At 51.2% G+C, this 14,398-nt stretch overlaps 4 protein-coding genes across 4 annotated transcripts; 3 read left to right on the forward strand and 1 right to left on the reverse strand.

Moving 5' to 3' along the window:
* Nucleotides 1-1,250: 1,250 nt before the first annotated feature.
* On the forward strand, nucleotides 1,251-2,791 carry LOC100900352 (dnaJ homolog subfamily C member 9). The gene is made up of 3 exons (XM_003744383.2): nucleotides 1,251-1,793; nucleotides 1,956-2,194; nucleotides 2,311-2,791. The coding sequence occupies exons 1-3, from the start codon at nucleotides 1,566-1,568 to the stop codon at nucleotides 2,591-2,593; spliced, it is 750 nt and encodes a 249-aa protein (XP_003744431.1). The 5' UTR covers nucleotides 1,251-1,565; the 3' UTR covers nucleotides 2,594-2,791.
* Nucleotides 2,707-5,477, reverse strand: LOC100900066 (uncharacterized). Its single transcript, XM_003744381.1, has 6 exons — nucleotides 5,200-5,477; nucleotides 4,425-4,577; nucleotides 4,104-4,322; nucleotides 3,873-4,008; nucleotides 3,022-3,150; nucleotides 2,707-2,937 (listed from the first exon to the last, which is right to left on the reverse strand). The coding sequence occupies exons 1-6, from the start codon at nucleotides 5,200-5,202 to the stop codon at nucleotides 2,801-2,803; spliced, it is 777 nt and encodes a 258-aa protein (XP_003744429.1). The 5' UTR covers nucleotides 5,203-5,477; the 3' UTR covers nucleotides 2,707-2,800.
* A 129-nt stretch (nucleotides 5,478-5,606) lies between these two features.
* On the forward strand, nucleotides 5,607-9,413 carry LOC100900495 (probable very-long-chain enoyl-CoA reductase art-1). Its single transcript, XM_003744384.2, has 6 exons — nucleotides 5,607-5,705; nucleotides 7,499-7,549; nucleotides 7,674-7,725; nucleotides 7,863-7,907; nucleotides 8,036-8,472; nucleotides 8,583-9,413. The coding sequence occupies exons 1-6, from the start codon at nucleotides 5,700-5,702 to the stop codon at nucleotides 8,901-8,903; spliced, it is 912 nt and encodes a 303-aa protein (XP_003744432.1). The 5' UTR covers nucleotides 5,607-5,699; the 3' UTR covers nucleotides 8,904-9,413.
* A 747-nt stretch (nucleotides 9,414-10,160) lies between these two features.
* Nucleotides 10,161-11,982, forward strand: LOC108864395 (uncharacterized). Its single transcript, XM_018639946.1, has 3 exons — nucleotides 10,161-10,632; nucleotides 10,787-11,712; nucleotides 11,872-11,982. Exons 1-3 carry the CDS (start codon nucleotides 10,161-10,163, stop codon nucleotides 11,980-11,982), a joined length of 1,509 nt encoding a protein of 502 aa, XP_018495462.1.
* The last annotated feature ends 2,416 nt before the right edge of the window (nucleotides 11,983-14,398 follow it).

Below are 14,398 nucleotides of genomic sequence, written 5' to 3' on the forward strand. Positions count from 1 at the left end.
GGCAATCCTAGTCGCTCTCGTGGAGGCCGTTCGAGCTTTCAGCGCTCGTCGAGGATCGCATAATAGGCGCTCTCTTCCTCGGGGTCTTGTTGAAGTCAACTGCCACCAGAAGCCAGCCGTAGGCCTGCGGAGCGTCACCCCGAGACGACCGAGTCCCCCGGCATGCAGTCACCAATCGTCCGAGCCGACGACCTCTTGATGAAAAAAGACGGTTGTTATACACGTAGGTATGCACGTCGAGACTTGTGGACGTAGAATGCCGTGAGGAAATAATTCCGAGGTCCGATCGGGAGCGACTGCTCATCACCTAAACGCAATGAGCCGTAAGGATATCCTCTCCACACAAAGGACTCTGAAGTCATCTCCAAATACATGGGTATCGATTCCCCTTCTTCTCCTCCTCTCAAATGAGGCTGGCATGACCGATGTCATACCTCAAAATGGGCAGGGGAGGCTCACGTCGATGGATTTGTGCGCTCGATCTGGGAATTCGACCGGAGCACTCAAGATAAGAGTCGCAGATTACGATCGGGTCCAGATATTGAGCGTGGTTGATGCGGCTCTCCAAGCGAATCCCCGTTGCGCCAAGTCGAAAGTCCGTAGAGACAGTTCTGAGCAGGGCTCGTACATGTGTATGATCTGTGATCGTTGCGAAGAGCCAGTCTAGGATTTTCGCCCGTCCTGTCCCGATATGAATTGCCTCAATGGAGGCTCTGGAAGCCCAAATGTCAATTTCGTTGGCTGCCCTCAGCACTCTAAATACAGTATGTATGTGCACGGTATACTTGAAACTTCTCGACCGGAGTTTGCAAACGGAGGAATCCGTCGGGGTCTCGAGTCTCGAGCGCCTCACGTACTACGATCCATGTGGCAGAAGGACTCGATACTGTTATTCCTCTCCCCTGGCAGCAGAGCGGAGTCTGTCGTGAGCTCTTCGGTCACATTCTTTTGCTTTGCCCTTCCTTCTACATCTTCGAGTTCTCCACCGTAGAGCCGGGCCATACGACCCAATTTCGCGTTTCTCGTGGCTTTCCGTTGTTCTCTGTAGGGTCTCCGACTCTGAAAGACCGCTGTGCTGACCTGAGGTCAATTATTTGTAGGAATGACACCTCGATCTAACTGAAGATGTGAGGCAGAATAATCGATAGACCGCATACTACTCCAATTCACTTTATGAACTCTGAAGTATCTCGCGAGTTCCCGGATTACTTGTTTCAAAGCAGAGATCATCATCATCAGTACTCAGAATCGTCTGCAGCTGCTCTCGATAAGCGTCGAACTTCACTTGAAACTTCGATCCCGATCCGCTTCCTTTCGGCGCGCCTCTTGTCGTCCTTCTGGAGCGCTAGCCCAATCCAAAGCGGTCCTCTCGTTGGCGAAAGGAGCGTTCCAGCGGAACACGTTCTCTAAGAGATTCCGAGTCTCTCTGAAGTTGAGGCTGATCGATACCAGCTGCTATTCTAGACGACATTGGTTTTCGCGCCATAAAAGACGTTTGTGAGGGTCTGTTTGGTCTGATGGTCCTACGAGTCATCACGCGCTGTCAAGTCTCACGCCGGTGAAAAATGGGTCTCCTAAGTGACATTAAGGAGATTTTCGAAGTCGACTGTCTGTACGAGGTTTTCGATGTCGAGAAGACCGCCACAACGAATGACATTAAGAAGGCGTACCGCAAGAAGAGCCTTATGTGCCACCCCGATAAAGCTCCAGCGGAGAAGAAAGATGAATTCACGAGGAAGTTTCAAACTCTTTGCAAAACCTATGACTTGTTGCAGGATGAAGAGAGACGGAAGGTAAGAAGCTCATGATGCAGTTCTGCATAAATATTTATTGTGAGCCAACTAACGGAATCTCAGGATTTCCCGGATATGCATCTCTCCTATTGTAAGAGTCCATTGGATCTGTTCCCCGCATATCATGGGAGCCGCTCGCTCATGACGTGTTTCGTCGTACAGGTGTACGACGAGACCGGCGATGTCGACGACGAGGCAATTGACTCGAATCGTAACTGGGACACTTACTGGAGGAATTTATTCCCGAAAGTGACTCTGAAGTGCGTCGACGATTTCCTCAAGAAATACATCGGCAGTGAGCTCGAAAGGAAGGATTTGAAGAAATACTACGAAAGATTCAAAGGCGACATGAATAAAATCTCCCAGTGTCACATTGGTTACTCCCTCGACAATGAAGACAGGTTCGTGACAGAAGTTCGAATTAACTCCCATCGGAAGAGGGAGTATCCAGCTCCGATCCGGCTCTTGAGTATCAAGTCTCGATCTACCATTCACTCGAATGATTCCTATTCTACAGGTTGTGCTCATTGTTGAGGGAGATGATAGAGTCAGAGGAGATCAAAGACTATCCAGCGTTCTCCAAGGAAACCGCCGCCAGCAAACGCAAGAGGCGGGAAAATCTCGAGAAGGAGGCCGAGGAAGTAGCCAGTAACAAAGCACGGTCTACCGAACCTGAGAACGATGAGCTCTCCATGATGATCCTCGGTAACCAGCGGAAGCGAGCTTCGGATGCGGACAAATTCATAGCTGATCTCGAGGCCAAGTACTCTTCGAAAAAACGTACGAAATCGAAGAAGTAGTTCCAGTGCGATGTCGATTTCGCGGAATACTCTACCCCGGTCGGATGACGAGTTACGGTCAAACGTTGATTTTATTCATAATAACAAAATCGATAGTATTCTAATGCTCAAGTGATTTACAGTAAGATAAGTTCGAGCTGCGGAACTTGCTGGTCAATAAAATTGTTATATACAAGACTGAGATATCCCCCAGTCAACCACGGAGAATTATTCGTTCACGATACGAACTTCGAAGTGTCGGGCGGCCTTGTTCGCAAGTCTGAGTTCAGCTTCTAGATTGTCGATTTTCCGTTTCTTGGTCACTAGGTCGTCCTGTAGAAGCTTCACTGTTTTCCGTAGACTCTCTGGAAATTCATCTCCTCGTCAAGCTGATCGGTTCCTCGAGCTTTCCGCGAATGCCCCAGACCGTCGAACGATGCATAACTCACCTAGCTTCTCCTGAGTTTTTTGTAGCTCAAGCCTGAGTTTGTTATTTTCTGCGCGGACTTCGAGATCTTTACAATCGTCGACGATATCGGCTACAACATCATCGGATAGCATCAAGTCCACGGTGCTGTCTGGAATCGAGAACAACCACGCTAAAGAGATTCTCCATGAGAGAAGATTTCTCGTAGCGAGCTCTCTTTTCAATAATTTTAGCTCGATAGAGAGAACTAGATTCCGATGAGTCCTCATCTTGTCAAGAGGACAGGTGAACGAGACAACACGGGGACGCGGGGCTCACAGAATGTTCAATCCCTCGCTTTGTACGGATAGGCAAGCGATACTGCGAGGCTTCGAAGGTTCTTGATCACGCCGCCAAGTTGAATCGAGCAAGCCTTGGTTCTTGCAAAAAACCTCAGGTCCTTAGGCAGACGTCGGTGTAAAAGCCTCTCACGCGATACGGCCATGTGCGGGTAGATCAACGACTTCGATTGGACTTTCTGAAAACCCCTTCAACATCCAGGTCTTGCTCGAGCTTCAGAGGAACCCGTCTAGTTGAACCGCGCATAGGGCCGTCGAAACTCGGTCCGATCATGCATGTCGTATTCTATAGGCTTCCAAGGCGATCGATTCGCAGGTAAACGATCCGATAACTCATGAGACTTCTTGCGCGGTGGTCCCATAGTTCAAGTCCTATTGAACATATGAACTACTACTCTTCATCCAATGTCTCACATCGAGTTTGACCCGAGAAGCGCTCCATTGTTCTTAGGCCCGGTCGGAGCAGGAGATGAATTCTGTTCGGGCACCCCATAGCACCAGACATCTCCCTATTCTGAGAGAGTCGAGAACGTACCTTGATTCGAGCTGACAACGTGAACCGTCACTTGGTTCAAGGCGCCGTCGGTGTCCTCGGTGACGAACCCTAAGGTCGGTAGGGCATTGGCTTTCAAGCGACCTTTGTCGTCCACGTAGTCTTCCTCGAAATGTTCCTGTAAGACCATTCCGTTATTTTCGATTGTCACCTCCGATATCACCCGGAGTTCCCAAGAGTCTGCTTTTTGTAACGAGGGTAGGGAAAACTCACCCCGCAAATCCATCCCTTGGTCAAATCGACGCCAATCTCCTTTCCGATAGCTGCGAATGCGGGACGTCCTTTGAAGAAAACGACGTCAGCATCCGTGTTCGGGCAGAAGGGTACGTCGCAGTGCTTGACCGATGGCGCGTCGGCGTTGAGCAGCAAAGTCGGCAAAGCATCGGGGTTCAGCCCTCCTTTGCGAGAAAAACATGACGGCTCGAAATGTAGCTGTGAAAAGAGAGGAAGCTCGAGGCTCCTTCCGTCGCTCCTATCTGCCTTGCAGCCAAATACCTCGACAAATTAAGAACATCGCTCTGATCTGGCACGTACCGAGCAGATGTAGGTGTTCTTCGTGATGTTGAATTTACCGAGAGCTTTCCCGATTTCTTGATGATTTTCCCCACAGCGATGGAGTTTCACACCGTCGTCCGTTGATCGCGAACACGATGTCACAATGCATTTCTTCTTCCGAAAATTGGCAGACTGCGAAATGAATTCGACAGGGGTTATATCATCCATTCGAACCTTCACGCCAAAACGATTCCGGCTCGTATTGCCCATCCTTGAGCCCTGCGACGTGACTCGCCATCACAGTAGAAGTCTATTGACTGCGGAAAAGAGAGCGGTGAGTCTCTGTGACATGACTCTGTCTACCGGAGTACTTCACGCGCCTTATGGCCTTTTCAGTACAGCCTCGAACGAGTCTACTACATCAGCGGCTGTAGGTAAGTATATCCCTCTCGCAATGCGAGTCAGCGCCAAAATATGTAGACGGATACATTGAGCAGGTTCTTGTCCGGAGAGACTTGTCTCCGGAGTCCAGAGATACGCACGCACAGTCGAACCCGCTCATTGGAGATCCCTTGAGGGGGACACCCCTCGGCCCGTTCTCCTTTGAATCCGAGGTCATTATTTGAGAGCCTATGAGATCGGAAGTCGGGAGAGTGTCTGTTTTATCCGGTCTTCCCTTATATCTCAGCCTCTGATGAGCGAGTTCGATTGAAGGCATAATTCCCATCCCTTACTCCTCTCCGGAAAGAGGTCCTCGAACGGTGACCAGATTCCTCAAGATCAGGTTCTACGGTGGCAACGGCTCAGCGCTTACCATGTGTGATGATGAATTCAGTTCTCGAAACACAATAACTGGACATCAGCTGAGTCACCAAAAAATTTGAGGTTCCAGTAACGTTTTGTTTCTTGATGTTCTCTCAGAATGACCAAATGATCGGAGCTTTAAAAAACAATCCCGCCATGATAGACTGCTGCACCCCACAACCGCCGACGTAGAGAAGCAATTTCATATGAATTCTCGCGGAATCGAATCGAGGATTTCCAAGAACGAATCTTCCCCTGAGCTTCCACCGAACGGATATATTGCGCAGTCCGAGAGTATGCGACACGTTTTCTCCGCGAAATGCCGAATATCTTTCTCCGCTTCCGGGTGCTTCAAGCCACCATGTCTGCTTGGTGCAGACGACTTTCTCCCTCTCTTCTTCGTGCGGCATCATCATCATCATCGTCTTGTTCCCTCTCTCATGAAGAAGTTTTACGTCCCAAAGAGCTGCTGACGTTGACTATCCGACTGATAGGCTTCTTACCGGCACGATGGAGGTGAGTTTGATATCTAGTAATCTCAATGCGGGTTAGAAGAGTCCGACAGACTCAATTGAGGACGCTGTCGTAGCGGAGGCGACCCCTTATACAAGCTCAGAGAGCGCTCTCTGGCGTTTCTTTGCGCGGCTTGAAGACCCGGACGCTTTAGTTCATCAGGCGTCCCAAATTAGCGTCCTAGTCTCGGCCTCTTGCTCGAGGTCATTGGATCGCTATGCGGCATCTTATTCCACCAAGATCTGGGACCTAGAGATCGTTCTCGGAGCGAATCTTTTGGTACCAACATAATCCACCATTTTTCCTCGAGTCGAGAAAGACTCTGGAACAAAAATATGATCCCGAGATTCTCATTCAGGTAGCCCAAAGTGGACATCGTCATGATAAACAGATTCAGGTTACCTGGAATCCTCCGTGGACGATTCTTTCGGGGCAAGCAGATTTGTCAATTGGACAGCAGCGGACTGACACCGAAACTTTTTTCGGCCTACAGGCTCTACCGCGGCTTTATTTCCCGCCGGCGAGAATGTCCGGTAGAAATTCTAATGTTGCAGTGATAAATCACTCGTGGGGTCGACTTTCGTCTCATGTGCTTCGCTCAAAATTTTCACTCGAGGCTCTCACGGCCGGGAGTGAATTCTGTGAGCAGCTCAGCCCTCGCCACATCTCGTTCTCGCGGGGCTTTTTCCTCCTTCTCTTCGGTTTGTCATTTTCTGAGTGTTTTCGTGAAATGACGGAACTTTGTATGCACAACACTCTGAAGAGGAACTTCACCTTCAAGGTAATCTTTTTTCTCGGTCAGCCGAGCCCTCTGGTGTTCTATCCTGGTTTGATCGTGAGATTTTCCAATTCTTGAAGATGGGGAAGTCGGAGCCGAGAATTAAAGGCCGATTTCCTCATAAGAATAGCACCGGATTTATTATTCTTCCCAATTCCATCGTCGGATTGGCTTCTCAAAATCGGATTTTGATGCCGGTTTCTGCCAGTACATCCCATGAAGTCGGATCGTGTCGCTTGCGCGAGTCGCTTTCTGTGAGGTTTCGCCATGCATTCTTCGGATGAGGAAGCCATTTTTCCATGAAGACAGCACATATCCGGGAGTAGCTTCAATTCCGAACACGAGTGAGCAGGACGGTCGATCCGTTTCCACTCGTCGTATCCGGTCACTTCGGAGTACTGGTGACGCACTTCGGATGACCTTCATACTTCGGCAACTTTTCGAGACGATCGGAAATGAGAAAAGTCCCTGGCCTTCCTCCTCCGCGAAGAAAGCGGGAGAAGTCGTTCCGAGTAGTGAGCGCCGTAGAACGAAAGATCTTCCGGTAAACTTGAGGTGTACGTCGTTCGTGCAACTCGCTCGCGAGGCGAAAACCGATCGTCTCACCATCGGGGGTCCACGGCCCATCTCCCCTCGAGTGACGTTTCCATTCTTCCTGACCAGAGCGACTTGCTCGAGGCACCTTCCCGCTTCCAGAATATCAGAGGCCAGATGTTCCTGATGCTGTGTCTCAATATTGAGAACCTCGACAGGGAATGTTCAGGTTTCATTCCTGTTCAGAGTTCTCTGACAGTTTGTTCATAATTTTGAAATCGATCGATCAAATGGAACAGCTCTTGATTTAACACATGTTCCACCAGCTCTGGGTTGTTGGGAATCGCAGAACCACTCGCTCGATATAGAGAATGCACTCAAAATATTCCACAACAATAATTCTGTGACTGAGATCAAGAGCGGTTTGGGAAAATGATATATCATAGGGTTATTAGAGGTGCTGACTCTTTTTCATGGATTACAGCTCCATATTGTGCAAGGATCTTCTAAGAAGGACGTATGCACCGTTTCCGGCGTAAGTGAATACCGTGGACCAATATTCTGATCATTCAAAATGCCGTCGCTCCTTTACCTACAGATTCCAAACGTCCCGTATGAATTCTCCGAACCGATTAACCGTCCTCCTCCTCCTCTCGCAGCTCACCGCAGTTTCGACGATCCTCGACGTCAAGAAGAAGATCTATGCCACGAGTAAGTACGGCGAGTCCAGATATCAGTCCAACGTTCCTCATTCGAGAGCAGGGAACCCTATGGTAGAATGAAAATCATACATCGTGCTCCCGGATACGCATGGGTACTGATCTGAGCTCGTATCTATTTTACTCCAGAAAAGAACCTCTATCCGGACCGTCAGTCGCTGAAGATCGACGCAAGTAAGTGATCAGGGCGCGATTCTCCTCGAGGGTGGCCCATTGAGCTAGCACTGATCCCGAGCTTGAATGAATTCGAAACAACCGCCTCCGATACTTCCAGAGACTCATTGAGCCGATTTCTCTTGCAGAGTCGAAATCCTTAAATGACAGCGTCACCTTGGAGAGCGCAGGCATCAAGTCGGGCCAGCAGATCATTCTGAAAGATCTCGGACCACAAATTGGCTGGAAGACGGTTTTCCTGGTTGAATACGCAGGTCCGCTTTTCGTGTACCTACTTACTTACACCCGTCCGGCTGTGATCTATGGAAAAGGAGCCAGGGATACACCTTATGCAGATGTGGTCCACATTGCGGCCGCCTGCTGGGCTATCCATTACGGCAAGCGACTCCTCGAGACTCTTTTCATCCACCGATTCTCCCATGGAACGATGCCAATCATGAATCTCTTCAAAAACTGCTCCTACTATTGGGGTTTCGGCTTCTACATCGCCTACTACGTCAACCACACTCTTTACACTCCCCCGGCTTGTTCGTGGCAGATCTACGGCGCTCTCGCCCTGTTTGCGGTAAGCAGCAGCTTGCGGCATTCCGTATACCACACGATTATCCGGGCCACAGTCGCCCATGCCCTTGCGTGGATGATCCGTGAGCTTACGGTTTCATTTTTCCCTTTCAGTTCGCTGAACTCGGAAACCTCAGCATCCATATCGCTCTGCGGAACCTCCGACCAGCCGGTTCTAAGGAACGTCGCATTCCGTTCCCAACAGCGAACCCGTTCACGAAACTTTTCGACTTCGTCTCCTGCCCCAATTACACCTATGAAGTTCTATCCTGGATCGCTTTCAGTGCCATGACGAACTGCGTGCCTGCGGGTCTCTTCACGTTCGCCGGATTCTATCAAATGGCTGTCTGGGCTCTTGGCAAGCACAGGAACTACAAGAAGGAATTCAAAGATTATCCCCGAAGCCGCAAAGCGATCATTCCTTTCGTTTTGTGAGCTCGAGGACCCACAACAGACTTCGAACGGCTTTATGCGACCGACGTACATTCCAAAATACTCGACTGATCACCAGCGACCGCTTCTGATCCGATCAGACTCGCTGACGAAAAGCAAACCGATCAAACCCTAATCAAAGAAAGTGACGGGAGAGAAGTAAAAGCCAAGTGTCGCAAGTCGCTGCGACTCGAATGCTGAGGATGACTTGCCCAGAACGAGTAGTGATTCCACGACGGTAGAACGAAACCGGAACGAGGAGCGGGATATTTTAAGAATTTCTTCGGAGTTCGTTCGGATTTTTATTTCAAGTACATGTCATCAGAGAATAAGGTGACGGAGGGTTCATAGCACCACTGATGTCCAAGGGTCAATCGGTTCTTCTACACACATACGCTGTTCCCCGCTGGGATACAGACCCGGATGATGGTCAGATCCATGTTTGGGAGTGAAGTTCCCAATTATACAATGAATAAATGAATTCAGAAGCAAGAATGAAAAATTCATGAGAAAGAGGATTACCATTCTTCCTGAACTCCATTGCACTGCTTAAATGATTCTTGTGTGTCCGACTTCGCAACGAACCTCCGAGACAAGAGACCAGATTGCTCGTTGAGTCTGGTCACAATCCCTCAGTTCGTCCGAGAGTGGGGACGCCAACGCATTCCTGATCGAGAAACAGGATTCTTTGGGTATTCGGACTATCGATGCAATCCAGGCTCACCGGCCAATGCTCAACAAGGGAATCTATACCTACTCCGGGCTGGACGATGTGGCGGAAGCTTGCTCGAAGGCTATTGCCCGTAGTGCAGCGGTTTTTCTGGGAATCAAGATTCCGAACCGGAAACCCAAGCCCTCGGGGCGCGAGCGGGGGACGCCTCCGAGACCCCCGACCCTGCAGGCCCGGCAGCGGTCCTCTACACCGCTCGTGCCGACTTCCCCGAGAGAGGCCCCGGTCGACCCGCTACTGAAACTCAGAGACCTATGCGAGGGAATGAAACGGCCGGGCCGATTATCGAGGCCACCCACCGGCAAGAAGCTCACGAACGAACGAGGCAGAGGGTTTCCCTTGCCGGAACGGACTCGTGCGCGGGCATCGAGCACGGGCTTCGGTCCCAAGAGGAGCCCAAAGAGTCCGAACCCTCCGACGGTTGCCGACCTGATCGGAGCGGCCCTCGGAGCTTACCTCGGGAGGGGAGCTCGACCTCCCCCCAGACACTGATTGTACTCCAATGGAACTGCGAGGGCGCCAAGTATGCGATGACGCTCCTATCCCAGGAAGACGTGTCGAAATTCGATGTCATTGTTTTGACTGAGACTTGGACGACCACGCAGACCAACATTAAGGGCTTCTACGCCGTCGAATGCCTCGCGGTCAAAGCTGGAGGCCGCGGCAGACCAAGTGGCGGCGTTGCTGTCCTGTATAGTAATCAACTCGGAAACGTCAGGATAGTGTCCACCTCGGACAATTGCGTGATCCTCGCCGCGGAGAGCATCAATATCATTGCAATGTACTCTAGTCCAGCGGAGGAGCCGAGAGTCTTCTTAGAAAAGGTCACAACGTCCATTGACTCCGTCAATCTCACCAAACCGACTCTGGTCTGCGGTGATTTCAACTGCCCAGTCGATAAGCCTTCAACCCGCAAGACGAAGCTTCTGTTCCGAACTATGGAACTACGTGGGCTCTGGATGCCAACTGAGAGTCTCGAACACACTTTCATCGGCCCCCGAGGCAAATCCACGATCGACCTCTTTCTCACAAACATTCCAGGGAAGCAGGTGCAGTATCCGGGAGTTCAGAGGCGGCTGCGGGCCTAGAGGAGTTAGGAGCCATCTACCTGTCGGAATCAGGGTAACGACAACACAATGTCAAAGATTGCCCCTAGGGCGAGATGGACTCAGTCGGGAACTGGACTTGTCACGTCTTCTGCTACTCGCCTCGCCTCTCCTCTATAATCCGCAAGATATCTCGGTTGAAGAGTTCAACTCGGCGATCGTCGACAGCATAAGACAGGGCATACTCAGGAAAAACCCGAGGCGGGAGGGTTCGTGGTTTACTCCGGCCTGCCGTCTCGCGAGATCGTACATGATGCAGGCATACATTCTGTCCAGAATCCAGCCTTATATGACATCGAATTACACGAGAATGAGGCGAGCTTACCGCCGAGTGATCCGAGACGCTAAGGCGGCCCATTCCGAAAGGGTCGAGGCCATTCTGCTCCGTGAGGCTGCCCGCCATCCATACAGGTGGCTCCGATCTGAGGCTCGTGTGACGGCGTGCCCAGTGCCCTCCGCTGCACTCCGGGAACACTTCAGGAAGATGTTCACTGGAGCGAACTCGATCCCAGATCAGACTCCGCTCTACCCATCTGTGTGGTCTGCGACGACATCACTATCGAGGACGATCCTCGGGCAACGCTTTTCGGTTGACGAGGTGGCAGGCGCGATTATGGTCTCCCCCCTGAGAAAGGCGACTGGCCCCGATCTAATTCGAAACGAGCACCTGCGCCAGGCCCTCGTATTGAGCCTAGTCATCACTGCCATGTTCAACAAGATCTTGGAAACAGCTGAGCTTCCGCGATCTTGGAGCGAGCGCCTCCTGAGGGTCATCCCAAAAGGCAAGGGTGACCCCCTGGCACCGTCCTCATACCGCGGTATAGCCAAGAAGAATGTTATTTACAAGCTCTTATCCGGGATCCTCGCCCGACGCCTCGAGGTCTTTTTGGAGAGCGAGAGCTTCCTTTCCCCTGAGCAACACGGTTTCAGAAGAGAAATGTCTACTTATACGGCGGCCTCTGTGCTTCTCAACAGGGTCAGGAGGGTCCTGGGACGTCCTCGGCAGAGCCTCTATGTGGTTTTCGTCGATTTTCGGTCGGCCTTTGATACTGCATCGCGGAGCATCATTCTGGAGAGGTTAGCTCAAGCTGGCGTCCCGAGCCACATTCTGAACCTCCTTTTCGCGATCTTATAGGAAGATCTCGTCTTACTCGAAGACGGTGTTGTCGACGCGAACCAATCCGGCAAACGACTGGGGTTGCCCAAGGAGACTGCCTCAGCCTCCTCCTCTTCTCGACATTGGTGAGCGACTTGCCTAGGCGCGTACAAGACCGCCACCCCCAAGTACAAGTGCTCATGTACGCCGACGACCTCGCCCTGTTCTCGTCGAGTCGGTTCCATCTCCAACAGGCCCTGGGGAGTCTGCAACGATATGTCGTTGAGAATGATCTCGAGATCAACGCCTCGAAGTCGAAAGCTCTCAAATCCCGCCGCGGTGGTAGACCCTCGGGCTCAGATCAGTTCAGAATTCAATCGGACACTCTTGATCACTTCCCGTACCTCGGAATTTTCTTCTCGGCGTTTGGCTGCTCCTTCTCACGGCATCTCCGCGAACGAGTTCACGTGGGTCATCTCGCTTTTCACTGCATCGAGAACCCACACAAGCTCTCCCTGAAGACGGCCGAGGCTCTCTTCACTCTGAAAATCGAGCCGACGGCTTGTTACGGGATCCCAGTGATCTGGGCTCAGCTCGGCGGATCGCACCTCATGCAGCTGGATCGCCTTAAGGCGGCTTTTCTCAAAAGGGTGCTGCGAGTGCACCGATCTAGCAGAAACAGACTCGTCTATCTCGTGGCGAATGTCCCATTACTCTCGGAGCAGGTCCAGCGAAGATTCAATCTGCCGGTGACCGAGGCCTTTGCCGAGCACTGTCGCGAGTGGGAGCGGAGGCTGACGGACGTGGACCCCGAAGTTTTCTACACCGAGGCCTTTTCTTCAGACCGTTGGAAGGGTTCCGACTACATGAACAGGCATCTCGTTACCCGGTTTACGATGCACGGCTTTCACCACAAAACTTGCTCCCGCAGAGGCTTCCATGACCCCTCGGACGAATGCATCTGTTCCCTATGCGGGATGATAGGCGGAACGTATCATCTTCGGCATTGCACGAAGAAAGGGTCGCTCTCCATGTTGATGTAAATCTCGAATATTTGAATTAGGTATATAAACTGGTCAACAAATGGTTAAAGATTATCACTCTCGACCTCCCCGATAAATGAAGGGGAGTGTCTTGCGCTGCTCGGCATCCGATATTCCCTCTCCTTATATCAAAATCTCGAGTGGTTCGCACTCCGCTGTAGCTCCTCCTCCTTCTGGATGTGAGCTCCTCTCTTTATTGACTCTCGGCATTACCTGCGCGAATGAGCGATCATTATCAACGCTCTTTATCAACAGATACAAATGATACCGGCATGCGGAGACAAACATCTCGCATCTCCCGTTCCTCGCGCCAATCGAATTCATTGATTCCCTGTAAGTCGGCAAAGCATCGGGGTTTAGCCCTCCTTTGCGAGAAAAACATGACGGCTCGAAATGTAGCTGTGAAAAGAGAGGAAGCTCGAGGCTCGTTCCGTCGCTCTTCTCTGCCCGGCAGCCAGATGCCTCGAGAAATTAAGGAAATCGCTCTTATCTTACACGTACCGAGCAGACGTAGGTGTTCTTCGTGATGTTGAATTTACCGAGAGCTTTCCCGATTACTTGATGATTTTCCCTACAGCGATGGAGTTTCACACCGTCGTCCGTTGATCGCGAGCACGATGACACAATGCACTTCGTCTTCCGAAAGTTGACAGACTGCAAAATTAATTCGACTGGGATTATATCATCCATCCGAACGTATTGCCTATCGTTGGGCCCTGCGACATGACTCGCCATCACAGACGAAGTTAATCGACTCCGGAGGAGAGAGCGGTGAGTCTCTGTGACATGACTTTGTCTACCGGAGTACTTCACGCCCCTTATGGCCCTTTCAGTTCAGCCTCGAACCAGAGTACTGCACTAGCAGCTGTAGGTAAGTATATCCCTCTCGCGGTGCGAGTCAGCGCCAAAATATGTAGACGGATACATCATGACATTGAGGAGGCTCTTGTCCGGTGGAGCGTGTTCTGGGGGATCCACCGGTAATTATAGGGGGGTCAGTTCTCCGATGCGATAAGTCCTTCTACCAGTGGCGTAGCGAGCCGGAGTGCCGCCCGGGGCGGTGATTCGAAATTTTCCGTTTCTTCACCGTGCTCGACGAAAATGCCGCCCCCCGCCAGATATTTTTTCCTCGAAAACACTCATTTTTTTTTGGATGCAAAACCCCCGAAATGCCGCCCCTAAAAGCTCAGTAGGAAGTGCCGCCCGGGGCGGTCCGCCCCCCCCCCCCGCCCCCACCTTACTACGCTCCTGCTCGAGAAGCCTGTTCAAAAAACGGCTGAAGAAACTCCTCGTAGAGATCGAAAATTAGGGACTGAATTCCTTCTAGTGACAGGAGAAATGTGAGCCCCACATAAATCACGCCTTCGCGAAGAAGGACAACAATATTTCACAAGAAATAATGTCCGCTTCTCCCCCTCGATCTTGTATCATCAACCACAGTACCACCATGCCAAATGAAGCAGAGTTTACTCCATCAAAAAAAGTGGTCCTGTCCCGGGAACCGACTCCGACGCGCGGGATCG

This window comes from Galendromus occidentalis, unplaced genomic scaffold (genome assembly GCF_000255335.2).
Source record: "Galendromus occidentalis unplaced genomic scaffold, Mocc_1.1 scf7180000077465, whole genome shotgun sequence".
Taxonomy (NCBI): domain Eukaryota; kingdom Metazoa; phylum Arthropoda; class Arachnida; order Mesostigmata; family Phytoseiidae; genus Galendromus; species Galendromus occidentalis.